The following is a 12071-nucleotide window of genomic DNA, read 5'->3' as shown; positions in this document are numbered from 1 at the left end:
GACAACATCAAGGTGCTCTGAGTCAGACAACATCAAGGTGCTCTGAGTCAGACAACATCAAGGTGCTCCGAGTCAGACAACATCAAGGTGCTCCGAGTCAGACAACATCAAGGTGCTCCGAGTCAGACAACATCAAGGTGCTCCGAGTCAGACAACATCAAGGTGCTCTGAGTCAGACAACATCAAGGTGCTCTGAGTCAGACAACATCAAGGTGCTCTGAGTCAGACAACATCAAGGTGCTCTGAGTCAGACAACATCAAGGTGCTCTGAGTCAGACAACATCAAGGTGCTCTGAGTCAGACAACATCAAGGTGCTCTGAGTCAGACAACATCAAGGTGCTCTGAGTCAGACAACATCAAGGTGCTCTGAGTCAGACAACATCAAGGTGCTCTGAGTCAGACAACATCAAGGTGCTCTGAGTCAGACAACATCAAGGTGCTCTGAGTCAGACAACATCAAGGTGCTCTGAGTCAGACAACATCAAGGTGCTCCGAGTCAGACAACATCAAGGTGCTCTGAGTCAGACAACATCAAGGTGCTCATAGCCAGACAACAACAACAACAACAACACAACATTTTGGGACAAATACTATTCTGAGAAATAAGAAAGCCTTTTCTCTTACCTTCATCTCGTTTCCTCTTCTCGCCGTTTGACCGGGGAATACCCAGGATGCCGTTGATGGAGTAGGACCCCACAGGGTCGTTGGAAGGGCTTGTTACAGGTGGAGAGGCCTGGCTCGGTACTGAGGGAAAAGAGACATTTTCTAATTATTATTTCACCTTTATTTTGTGGTCCTGTGTAGCTCAGTTGGTAGAGGATGGCACTTGCAGGATCGTGGGTTCGATTCCCAGGACCACCCATGACTAAATGTATACACACAGTAGCCGACTGTAAGTTGCTTTGGATGAAGCATCTACTAAATAGTATTTAATGTTATTATTTTACCAGGTTGTTCAAATTGAGTAGAAAATATATATTTTTTCAATGGAGACAAGGGTGATTAACAAGGGTTGGGAATATGATACATCTTACCCATGGTGTGGCCTGGTGTAAGGGTTAGGATACATCTTACCCATGGTGTGGCCTGGTGTAAGGGTTAGGGTTATGATGCATCTTACCCATGGTGTGGCCTGGTGTAAGGGTTAGGATACATCTTACCCATGGTGTGGCCTGGTGTAAGGGTTAGGGTTATGATGCATCTTACCCATGGTGTGGCCTGGTGTAAGGGTTAGGGTTAGGATACATCTTACCCATGGTGTGGCCTGGTGTAAGGGTTAGGGTTAGGATACATCTTACCCATGGTGTGGCCTGGTGTAAGGGTTAGGGTTAGGATACATCTTACCCATGGTGTGGCCTGGTGTAAGGGTTAGGATACATCTTACCCATGGTGTGGCCTGGTGTAAGGGTTAGGGTTATGATACATCTTACCCATGGTGTGGCCTGGTGTAAGGGTTAGGGTTAGGATACATCTTACCCATGGTGTGGCCTGGTGTAAGGGTTAGGGTTAGGATACATCTTACCCATGGTGTGGCCTGGTGTAAGGGTTAGGGTTAGGATACATCTTACCCATGGTGTGGCCTGGTGTAAGGGTTAGGGTTAGGATACATCTTACCCATGGTGTGGCCTGGTGTAAGGGTTAGGATACATCTTACCCATGGTGTGGCCTGGTGTAAGGGTTAGGGTTATGATACATCTTACCCATGGTGTGGCCTGGTGTAAGGGTTAGGGTTAGGATACATCTTACCCATGGTGTGGCCTGGTGTAAGGGTTAGGGTTAGGATACATCTTACCCATGGTGTGGCCTGGTGTAAGGGTTAGGGTTAGGATACATCTTACCCATGGTGTGGCCTGGTGTAAGCGTTAGGATACATCTTACCCATGGTGTGGCCTGGTGTAAGGGTTAGGGTTAGGATACATCTTACCCATGGTGTGGCCTGGTGTAAGGGTTAGGATACATCTTACCCATGGTGTGGCCTGGTGTAAGGGTTAGGGTTAGGATACATCTTACCCATGGTGTGGCCTGGTGTAAGGGTTAGGGTTATGATGCATCTTACCCATGGTGTGGCCTGGTGTAAGGGTTAGGATACATCTTACCCATGGTGTGGCCTGGGGCAGACAGGGATGTTCCATCTGGAGACGGGTGGAAAGGCTGCTGGACTTTTGTTCGTATTATCCTGTGATCACAGGAAAGAAAAGATGGTGTCAGTGCTGCTTCCTGCTCTTGGATCAGTTGACTGACAAAATGGCATCAGTGCTGCCTCCTGCACTTGGATCAGTTGACTGACAAGATGGAGTCAGTGCTGCCTCCTGCTCTTGGATCAGTTGACTGACAAGATGGAGTCAGTGCTTCATCCGGCACTTGGATCAGTTGACTGACTTTTCACACAATACATCATGAGGCTATCATTTTTAACATCACCGTGAACGAAGGGCCAGAATGGTCAGTGGTTTAACTTGTTGTTTTTGCAACCTAAACTTCTTCTAATCACAGATTGGATGTTGAAGAACAGATGTTGGACTACATTCTCTATACAATGAACTATTTATTACCAGGACCCATAGTGCAATGTGTCTGAGTGAGATGTCAGTAGTATCTCACCATAATAATGGGTCCAATCCAAAGTCCAGGTGTAGAAACAGCAGTGCCTACATGTTAGAAAGCCTACTGTACCTTTAAAAGGTGAGATCTGGAGAAGAAAAGTCTTCATTGCACTTTTGCTCTGAGAGGTGATCTTGCAAACAAAGCATGAAATCACATCAATTCACCTCAATGATTGGCTTCACTGGTTCTACCTGGCCTGAGCTAATCAGCTCTCCTTCTCTCTCCTTCTCTCTCCTTTCCCCTCCTTCTTTCCCTCTCTCCCTGCCACACGGTAAAGGTTTCCAGGGCTCTCTCTCTCTGACTGCTGCCCCTTGGCTTGTCCAGGGCTGTGTCCCAAATGGCAACTCTATTCCCTATATGGTGCACTACTTTTGACTCGAGCTCTATGGCACCCATAGCCCTATATCCCTACGGGCCATGGTCAAGGGTAGTGCGCTATATAGGGACTAGGTTGCCATTTGTGACTGACCACAGCTCTGAGGTCTCTGTGGCTTCAGCAGCAGCCCCCCCAGTGCCAACCCCGGTGTGGACGAGGGTCTATTGATCGAGGGCTTTGGGGGGAGAAAAAAGTTGGGGATTAGTCACAGGCCCAAACAGATGCAAATAGAAAGCTATAAATTATATGTGACAGGAAAGCAATATTTCCTTATTGCCTTGCACAAGCTTACGCCAGCATTAGATTCCTTTAACCTGACTGGCACCGCGGGGAAGAGGGGAGCTGTCATTGTAATGTGTAAACTTTAAAACTATTTATCATGTATGACATGGTGTGTACCTATTTTAGAACACGGACGGAGCGCGGTAAAGGTGGATCGAGGACGTGGAGGACACATAATGACACGTGTCCCAGTTCACGTTTGCTTGGTTTCCTAATCCTAACACAGATCTGTTGTTGAGAATTTTGCCGTTTCTTGGTATTTTATTAACATAATAGTATTGTTATTTAAGACCTCTGTTTTATTAGATTGTGTTGCAAATTGAACCGCTTGGTCTGAGACTGAACAATTTAACAATTTACACCACCTACAATTATTTTAGACGTTAAAAAGTTAGCTAAAAGTCTTAGCCTTTGGGGGTGGAGGGGGACATCATTTCACTATTTGATTGAGAATTTTAGGAACAGTGTAGGTATAATTTTTTTAATAAAAAAAAATGATTTGATAAAATATTGTATTTGGCCTTTACTACTATGGGCCATAGAAACACATTGAACAACACATGCATAAATGGCAAAGGAATAAGGTTTAAAGTGTCTGTCCCAAATCTAGAAGATATCAGAAAGCTCAGGAAATAGTGGACACATATTTAACCTCTTTTTATTCTTTTGGCACAAAACTATATCCATAACTCCATTCATTGTTTAAACCAGTACCAAGTTACCTTCCACCGGAGAACACCATTGTGATAAGACGGAGAACACCATTGTGATAAGACGGAGAACACCATTGTGATAAGACGGAGAACACCATTGTGATAAAACAGAGAACACCATTGTGATAAGACGGAGAACACCATTGTGATAAAAACGGAGAACACCATTGGGATAAAACAGAGAACACCATTGTGATAAAACGGAGAACACCATTGTGTTCGTGAGAATCTCGTCTTTCCATAAAGTGTTCCATGTTCGTTTTTTTGGGGGGGGCTAAACCGTTCGGACACTACGGACATAATTTGTGAGAAGACCGATTTTTGGGGGATGTCTCGTGGTCTGACAAACATCGCTGTAGCTCTGCCACCAACAACCGCAGATGGGGTGTCTCCTAGTCTGACAAACACCGCTGTAGCTCGGCCACCAACAACCGCAGATGGGGTGTCTCCTAGTCTGACAAACACCGCTGTAGCTCGGCCACCAACAACCGCAGATGGGGTGTCTCCTAGTCTGACAAACACCGCTGTAGCTCGGCCACCAACAACCGCAGATGGGGTGTCTCCTAGTCTGACAAACACCGCTGTAGCTCGGCCACCAACAACCGCAGATGCGTAATGCCGACACGGGTGGATGCGGTGGATTGAGACTCAGCCCATGCAAAACAAATAAAGATATCTCCAGCTTAAACTGATGGATTTGGATAGGTATTTGTTTTTATTATGTTACTTAGACTGATGCACCGGTAGACCCTTCAGGATTTTAATTGAAACCCCTCAAAATCTAATATTTATGTTGTTGACTGTAGACGCAAAGGACCAAGATATTCAGCTATATATTGTTTAAGATGACTGTGGTATTGATATTGTTTTGAGGTTCAAGGAGTAAAGTACCCACTACTGTCAGACCTCTCCTTAGGGCAAAGCTACAATACAACGACTAGCCTTCCCAGAGATCACATATCAATATTTTATTTACATTTTTTTCCCCACTTCACTCCATAACAGTTATTTGACCCCCTGACTTCTGTGTGCAATATAAATCCAGAAGACTTTATTTGGAATACATGTTCTTGATATCGAATAAGCAATTTGAAGGAATGAATTAATGACTTAGCTGTTGCTGAAAATCCCCTGAAGAAATATTAAAATTGCTTTACTTTTGAATCAATATTATTGAACGCCATTGAGGACCTTTTTTATGTCTAGTAGCGGCTAGTGGCGATACTTGTTGTGGGGTAATTTCTTCCTTGTGGCGCGGTGGCCCAGACCCAGTCCAGCCAGACACCAACTACAACAGGATCTCTATAACAGTTAATAATGCATACAGGGGAACAGTGTTTAAACCTAGATCCTCTTATGTCAACAGTCCCGGGGTCACTTTTGTTTGGCCATAAAAACCCCTTTTAGAGAAGCGGTCAGTAGTCCCAGTCCTTCCCTTTGTCTAAGCTTTGTTAGTGCAGCCAATTCTCCATGTGATTCACCTTGTTTAAAGATAAGTGCTATACCGGCCAATATGAAGTTACTGCCTGGTCTGTTGTGTACTGGATGGAACATCAACCAGTGTTTTGAAGACTGTTTTAGAAAAACACTTATTGGGAATGTGCTGTGTGTTTGTAACTGCTATTGAGTCATAATCCTAGACATATAGTCTACTGATGCATGGTTAGCATTGAACTTTTCACTGTAGAACTGCCCTTTTCTGGTCTCAAGGAAGCAGGTTTAGACAGATATTTCATACAATTACTATCCAACAATTCAGTCAAAATATTGCATTGGACTGACTTGAGTTAAAACCGTGTGTGTGTGTGTGTGTGTGTGTGTGTGTGTGTGTGTGTGTGTGTGTGTGTGTGTGTGTGTGTGTGTGTGTGTGTGTGTGTGTGTGTGTGTGTGTGTGTGTGTGTGTGTGTGTGTGTAGAATAAAGTGTAAAATAATTTAAATGTAACATTGAACCACTATAAGGTTCTTCACTTCACAAAGAGAAATATTCAGCATTGTGAAATTAAAATAAATTCAAAGTAGGTTTCGTCTTTGGTTAATAGAATTACATTTAGTTAAATTCACATTTTAATACCCCCCCCCCCCACCCCCCCATAATAAACAAAGACACATAGGGGATTATTTCAGTTAAAAAATAGCTACGCGAGATTGAATTTGATTCTAATTGAAAACTTTTTAGGTGGATCTTTTAATGATATGAATGTACATTTTGAATCTATCACATACATGTGTCTGAGACTGCTTAAATGGGCCTTTTTAAGCAATCACGAGGCATGAAATGAATTTTTCTTCAGCTCTTTCTCTATTTAAAAAGATGTCTTGTGTGGGGCTGTCTGTCCGTGCTCTTTCTGCAGTCAGCTCATTAAAGTGTGATGCCGCTGCTGCCTCTATGGAACACTGCCTCTTAACGAAAGTTCATCACTGAGGATCTCTGGCGGGTAGGGGGTCTATTTCTCTACCTCTTTCTCCCCCTCCCTTCTCTCACAATGCTATCTCTCTCTCTCTCTCTCTCTCTCTCTCTCTCTCTCTCTCTCTCTCTCTCCCTCTCTCTCTGCTATCTCTCTGACACCCCTTGGTCTGTTTCACCAATGCACTCAAAGTCCTCTTTGTGATCATGATGTTTCCTTGTTACTTTACAGAAGTGAAGGCTATATGTGGTGGTATTATAATGCAGTTCTCCACATCAACCATAAATACACCATCTGACCTCAATCTTGCACGTGCAATCTTAACCAGCGGGCAGGCAGGATCCTCTCCAAATTAGATTTGTATGAGGAAGTTTTCAGAATATCTATTTACATAAAATGTCATTTGATAATGAATTCATAACACGTGTTTTTAGTGAAAATACACTGCCCACTCTTTGTTTCACTGGTTGGACAAATACACTAATATAGGCGGAATGCTTTGGCAGATAACAATCCCATTATTTTACAAACTATAACAGCGATATGTGAAATAAGACAAAATGCAACTGCATTTACCAAAGTCAAATCAGAGAAAAATAGACGATGCATATACATACAGGTGCGCCTGAACAAGGAAGTTAACCCACTGTTCCTAGGCCGTCAGTGAAAATAAGAATTTGTTCTTAACTGACTTGCCTAGTTAAATAAAGGGGGAAAAAATAAAATAAAAATAAAAACAGGTACTCCTCTTTAAATAGACCGCACGACTCCACAAAGCTTCAAACCAAACAAGCTATAGGTCTAAAATGTAAAGAAAATGTCCAATACAACACATTAGATGTGCTGCTATTGAACAATTGCTCGGCTTTCGGTGCCACGCGGGATCTGGTCACCGGCTTGCCCTATTGATCGGTTTTCATCCAGACAGATTCACTTCGTCCTAAGATATACTGCTGATTGCTGGGGGAGTTTGGACTGAAAGATTGAATTGCACCGTCGAGACCACCCTCGATGGGAGAAAAAGTTTGTCAAACTCTGGACGTATAGGTCCTATAGGCTCCTATTCTGCAGTGCAGTTCATAGATGGAAAACGTGCATTGATAAAAAAAAATAACGTGAGAGTTCATCACGACTTTGAAGATGCTTTAGAAATACTGTTAAATAGTCGTAAAGATGTTCTATCCGTATAACAGCCAATGGAAGTAAATTATACAGTATATAATAAAGTCAATCTCCTGTAAAAAAAACAAAAAAAAAATGAAATGTAGGCCAGGCGTTGAGGCCTAAACATGGACAGACGAAAGCACTGCTGCTATTATTGTAATTTGTAAATTTTCTTGATGAAATTTGCAAGGATGTTTCCCAATTTTATGATTTTATATATTTTCCAGATGTTTTTGACGTTAACATAATACTATTTTACGTTTTCATTCAAAGGAATAGGCTTATTGGTTATGTCATTATTAATAAAGAAATAGTGTTTACCTGTTAATGGACGAGACGCTTGGAACCGTGTCGTTGTCACAGACGCCCTCAGCTAACAGTCTGTCTCTGATTTCCCACGCGAACATGGTCGGATTCTGGCGCTTGTAGTCCGCTATTTTATCCACAACCTTTGGAGTCGCCACTTTCGGTTTGGACCCACCAATAACTCCTGGCTTTATACTTCCGGTCTCGTAGTATCTGCAACAATAATCAACAACGTATCGATCATGAAACATCTAGGCTATCTGTTGGATGGACAATTCTTCGTTTTCTTGGCTAGAGTTGATTTAAATTATCATTAGATTTGTGGATGTATTCGAATGTTATGCACCTTATGCCCCCAAAATACTGTGTTGCGCCTACAGGGCATTCAACCCGCAAACATCTCCAAAAATGTGCACATTGTCGTCTGAGGCAAACTTTATATATATATATATGTACTTTATAGACTAGGCTATACTCTAACTCTGTGTGGTGGAGTGACTTAAAATCGTTTTGTAGGATCCAAAAATAACAGCGAAGATGTATGATCAAATAATGGAGCTATTCCTTCCGGCTACAACCCATTACAATGGTGTCCAACTTTATCGTCTGTGCCAAAGAAGACTAAGAAAATATTAAGAAAACATGCAATAAATTTAAAATGACATGCTACCGAGTGTTGCTATTTAACTAATTTAGACAAACATTCCAAGTGCATAAAACAAATACCTTTTAAAATCCTTTTGATAGCTGAAAAATATTATAAAAACATTCAAATGTCGCACGGACACGAACCCAAGACAATTCAGTTGTAATCTGATAAACCTAAATTACGGGGATACCAGTTTAGCTGTGTACAGACACAGTACCGCTCCTCGTGATGGCTAGGATTAAGTCAGATATTCTTTCTTATATCCTCGTTATGTGTGTATAATATACTGACGTGTTTCCACTCTTTTTTTTAAAGCCATGTTTTGTTATATTTTGGTCGAATCTGTTTTATTTGCGGTCTGCCAATATGTAGGGATAAGAGTTGCAGGACAGGTGCATTTTTTATTTTTAAGAGTTCGTTTTTCTGTCTCATGATGGGTAGTTTCTCCACCGTCTTACCTGCCCAGTATTTTGCTGACACAGCCGTGGCTGACCCGTAGTTGTCTCGAAATGTCACAGGGTCTCACTCCTTGGTGCGCGAGTTCCACGATTCTTGTCCTCACCACGTCAGGTAGGGGTCTGCCGTTGACAAACACCCCGCCTAGCTGGTTCACACCGCCGTGCCCTATATGGGAGACAACAACAGCACAGAAAACCATAACATTAAATACAGGGGTGTGGGAGATTTTGTAGGTTATAGTATCACCTCAGCTATAATGCATTGTTTCAACGGAACATTTTAGACATATCATATCTAAGCATCCGGTCTTGAATATGATTTTAATGGTCCAATATCCAAGCCTGTACTTTAAGATGGACATGTGGTTGTGGGTTGGGGGCTATATTATTCTTTCCCAGGGACGTCATCAATTCATGTATTAAAAAAATAAAAAACATGTTTATCAACTCTGTTTGTAGGCTACTCTGAAGATGTGCGTGATAAGGTCACGTAGGCTATAACTTTTAGAAGACAGTATCATATTATAGCCTACCATTAGCTACTATAAGATATTTGTACGTGAATGGTTGATTGTCCAATATTGCTCCTCCATTGAATATCAGGCTAGTTTCCTGCAGGCTATCCTGTTCAATAGCAATGCTGTCATTTTACAATCCACCCCAAAAATTAGGTAATTAACAATTTATAAACACATGCTTAATTAGCATAAATTGTCTATATGATAGTTGGAATATTCTTCATACTTTAATTAGACCGATTCTATTTTATAAAATGGTAACACTGCAGTAATAATACGTATCATCTCTCGTCTATATCGTTTAATACAAAGCGGATATCTTTTCAACTCTGGCCCACGGCTCGGGTTGGCTATAGAGTTACACGCTCTTTCATTTTCTTTTCTCCGTAATTATAAATAATTAAGCGCTTTGATTACTCATATTACATATTATTTTGTAAATGAACAAAAAAAAGGGGGGGTGGGGGGTAAATTATTCACAAGCATGAACAAAACAACATCTAACTCCATCCATTATTTCACCCGCACAACAACAATAGGCCTTTCAATATCATGTCAAGTAAATTTGTACCAATATTATATTCAATTAAGATACTGTTTATTTTAATGTGTATATTGTTTAAGTGTTATTTGGTAAATCAATAAATTGGTGCCTATTAGAATATTGGCCTAATAAATTGGCACGGACCTGTCAATGACACGTATTAACCTGGTGACAGGTTTACTAATTCCAATGTGACGTGTTTTGTTCTTCTATTTTTTTTTTCTTCAAATTTGGTAACGCTACACAAAACGTGGGCCTTTTTTATGAGTTTATTGTGCACAATTGAGAAAAAATACAAACAAAATAATATATTAGATGTACGTGCGCCGGTCTGTAAATAAGCACATATTATAAACACAATATTTTCAGTTAAAAAAATAGTTTCAAATGTGCCTTCCAAATATGAACATTCCCATCGAAGTTGATTTTAATTCAGGCTACATTAAAACGCTGGGGTGTTTTTGGTTTTGTCGGTTGTGATATGCAACAACATGCAGACGATGTTGCATTGTCAGTGGAATGAGTGCATCGCTGTCAACGATAATATTCGCTAGGCTTATTGGCCTATTTAGAATCATTATCTGTTTTCACAGGCTCCGTTTTCGTTGCAAACACAACAATATCTGAAAAAACTCATTATCTACTTACGGTGCATCGCTGAGAACGGGTCTACTTTGCAGTGAATATCCATCGGATAGCAAAGGAAAGACGGGTAATCAATGGAAGTCGCCGTTTCGCCTTTGTAATGCAGATAAAAATGGGAAGAAACGGAAAAACTTTATTCGATTAAAGATTTCGCTTTTCCCTCCACTCAGTCAATGAGAGGGTTTAACTTCTTCTAAAAGTTGCCGTCGTGGTAACAGTCCGTGCCGAGAATAGAGGCTACTGCTGGTCAGGTGCAGAACATGACCGACGCTTGGTTCATCAACGTGGAAATGTTTTTCAGTTTGAGTTGGATTTTCAAAACCTGGAATGATGAGATGATTTTTCTCAGAACATGATGACGAATAGGACAAACCTTTACGTCTAAAACCGTTCCTGACAGTCCTGTGGTAAATAGATAGATCCTAGTTCCGGCCTTGATTTGCTGGTTGGTTGCGGTGGGTAGTACGCTCAGATACGCATAGACATGACAGAAGAAACATGGACACTGTGGGGAGTCTGGTGCCCTGGTACCTTCCCCTTTTCCTTGACTCTAAAATGGGTGGATGCGTTAGCCTGAATCTTTGGGTTGAGAATGAAGCCCCTCACCGCGTGTGCGTTTCTAAAAGCAAGCTGTCTGCCCTCCCCCCTCCCCTCCGCGGACCCCCTTGCTTATGGATGAGTTGTCAGACAAAGGCAATAGATTCCAACACTTTGTGATTCGCCAACGCAAAAACCTGGAGCCCAAACGAGGAGGTCCCAGGGTCTGACACACCGAAAGGGGAGGGAAAATAAACAAGGAATTGACTCGGAGTTTTAAGATCAGAGTTTCCAGACATTAGATCGGGACGAGGGGTAAATGAAAGCCATTTTTGACTTTATCAATATCTAGAGTTTATCTTATTAGATGAATAACGGACTGAGATAGGAATAGACTAACATTTGGGTGAACATACTATCGCTAGACGTTTTACAAGTTGGCATAACTGTACAAATAGCCTAACGCATATTTCCTGGCTTGGTAAATCATTATTTTCTTGTTGAGATTATGTTATGTAGGCTGCTGGAATGCATCGTTGTTCTAGTCTACTTAATGACGCTAATGCTTCGTGCGTGTACATTATAAGTATTTTACATGTTTTGCTATGTAGGCCTACAGCTCAAATGCGATTGTTTTGCACGTTGTTTACATGTAAACAAACGCTGCATGTCTTATGTATATAGGTTTAACGTACTATGTGAAGTATAACGAGAAGGGGCTTGAAGAGGGGAGTGGAGGGCTCTGGACAATCGGTCGTCGATACATTGACCTTTTATGTTATTTTATTGATTCGGTGATCATGACCACCTTCCTGTGATGGATGTACAGCCTGCGCTGACTGGGCCGAGGGGCTAGTAGTTGTATAGG

General features: G+C 41.6%; 1 protein-coding gene across 3 annotated transcripts in view; it reads right to left on the bottom strand.

Annotated features, from left to right (window-relative positions):
- LOC139413538 (paired box protein Pax-2a-like) overlaps positions 1–11194 on the bottom strand; it is a 61118-nt gene extending 49924 nt beyond the window's left edge. For 2 of the 3 annotated variants that reach the window (XM_071161048.1, XM_071161056.1), the window contains exons 1-5: positions 10670–11194; positions 8960–9125; positions 7868–8065; positions 2098–2177; positions 626–745 (exon numbers count right to left, since the gene is read on the bottom strand). In XM_071161048.1, coding sequence (XP_071017149.1) covers positions 626–745; positions 2098–2177; positions 7868–8065; positions 8960–9125; positions 10670–10712 — 607 coding nt within the window. In that variant the 5' untranslated portion in view covers positions 10713–11194. Of the gene's footprint in view, positions 1–625; positions 746–2097; positions 2178–7867; positions 8066–8578; positions 8600–8959; positions 9126–10669 lie in introns of all 3 variants that reach the window. The other variant, XM_071161040.1, reaches the window with a different exon arrangement.
- Between the last annotated feature and the right edge of the window lie 877 nt (positions 11195–12071).

This window comes from Oncorhynchus clarkii, chromosome 1 (genome assembly GCF_045791955.1).
Source record: "Oncorhynchus clarkii lewisi isolate Uvic-CL-2024 chromosome 1, UVic_Ocla_1.0, whole genome shotgun sequence".
In the NCBI taxonomy this organism is placed as follows: Eukaryota; Metazoa; Chordata; class Actinopteri; order Salmoniformes; family Salmonidae; genus Oncorhynchus; species Oncorhynchus clarkii.
The sequence above is the reverse complement of the archived record's forward strand: the minus strand, read 5'-3'. Positions and strand labels throughout refer to the sequence as shown.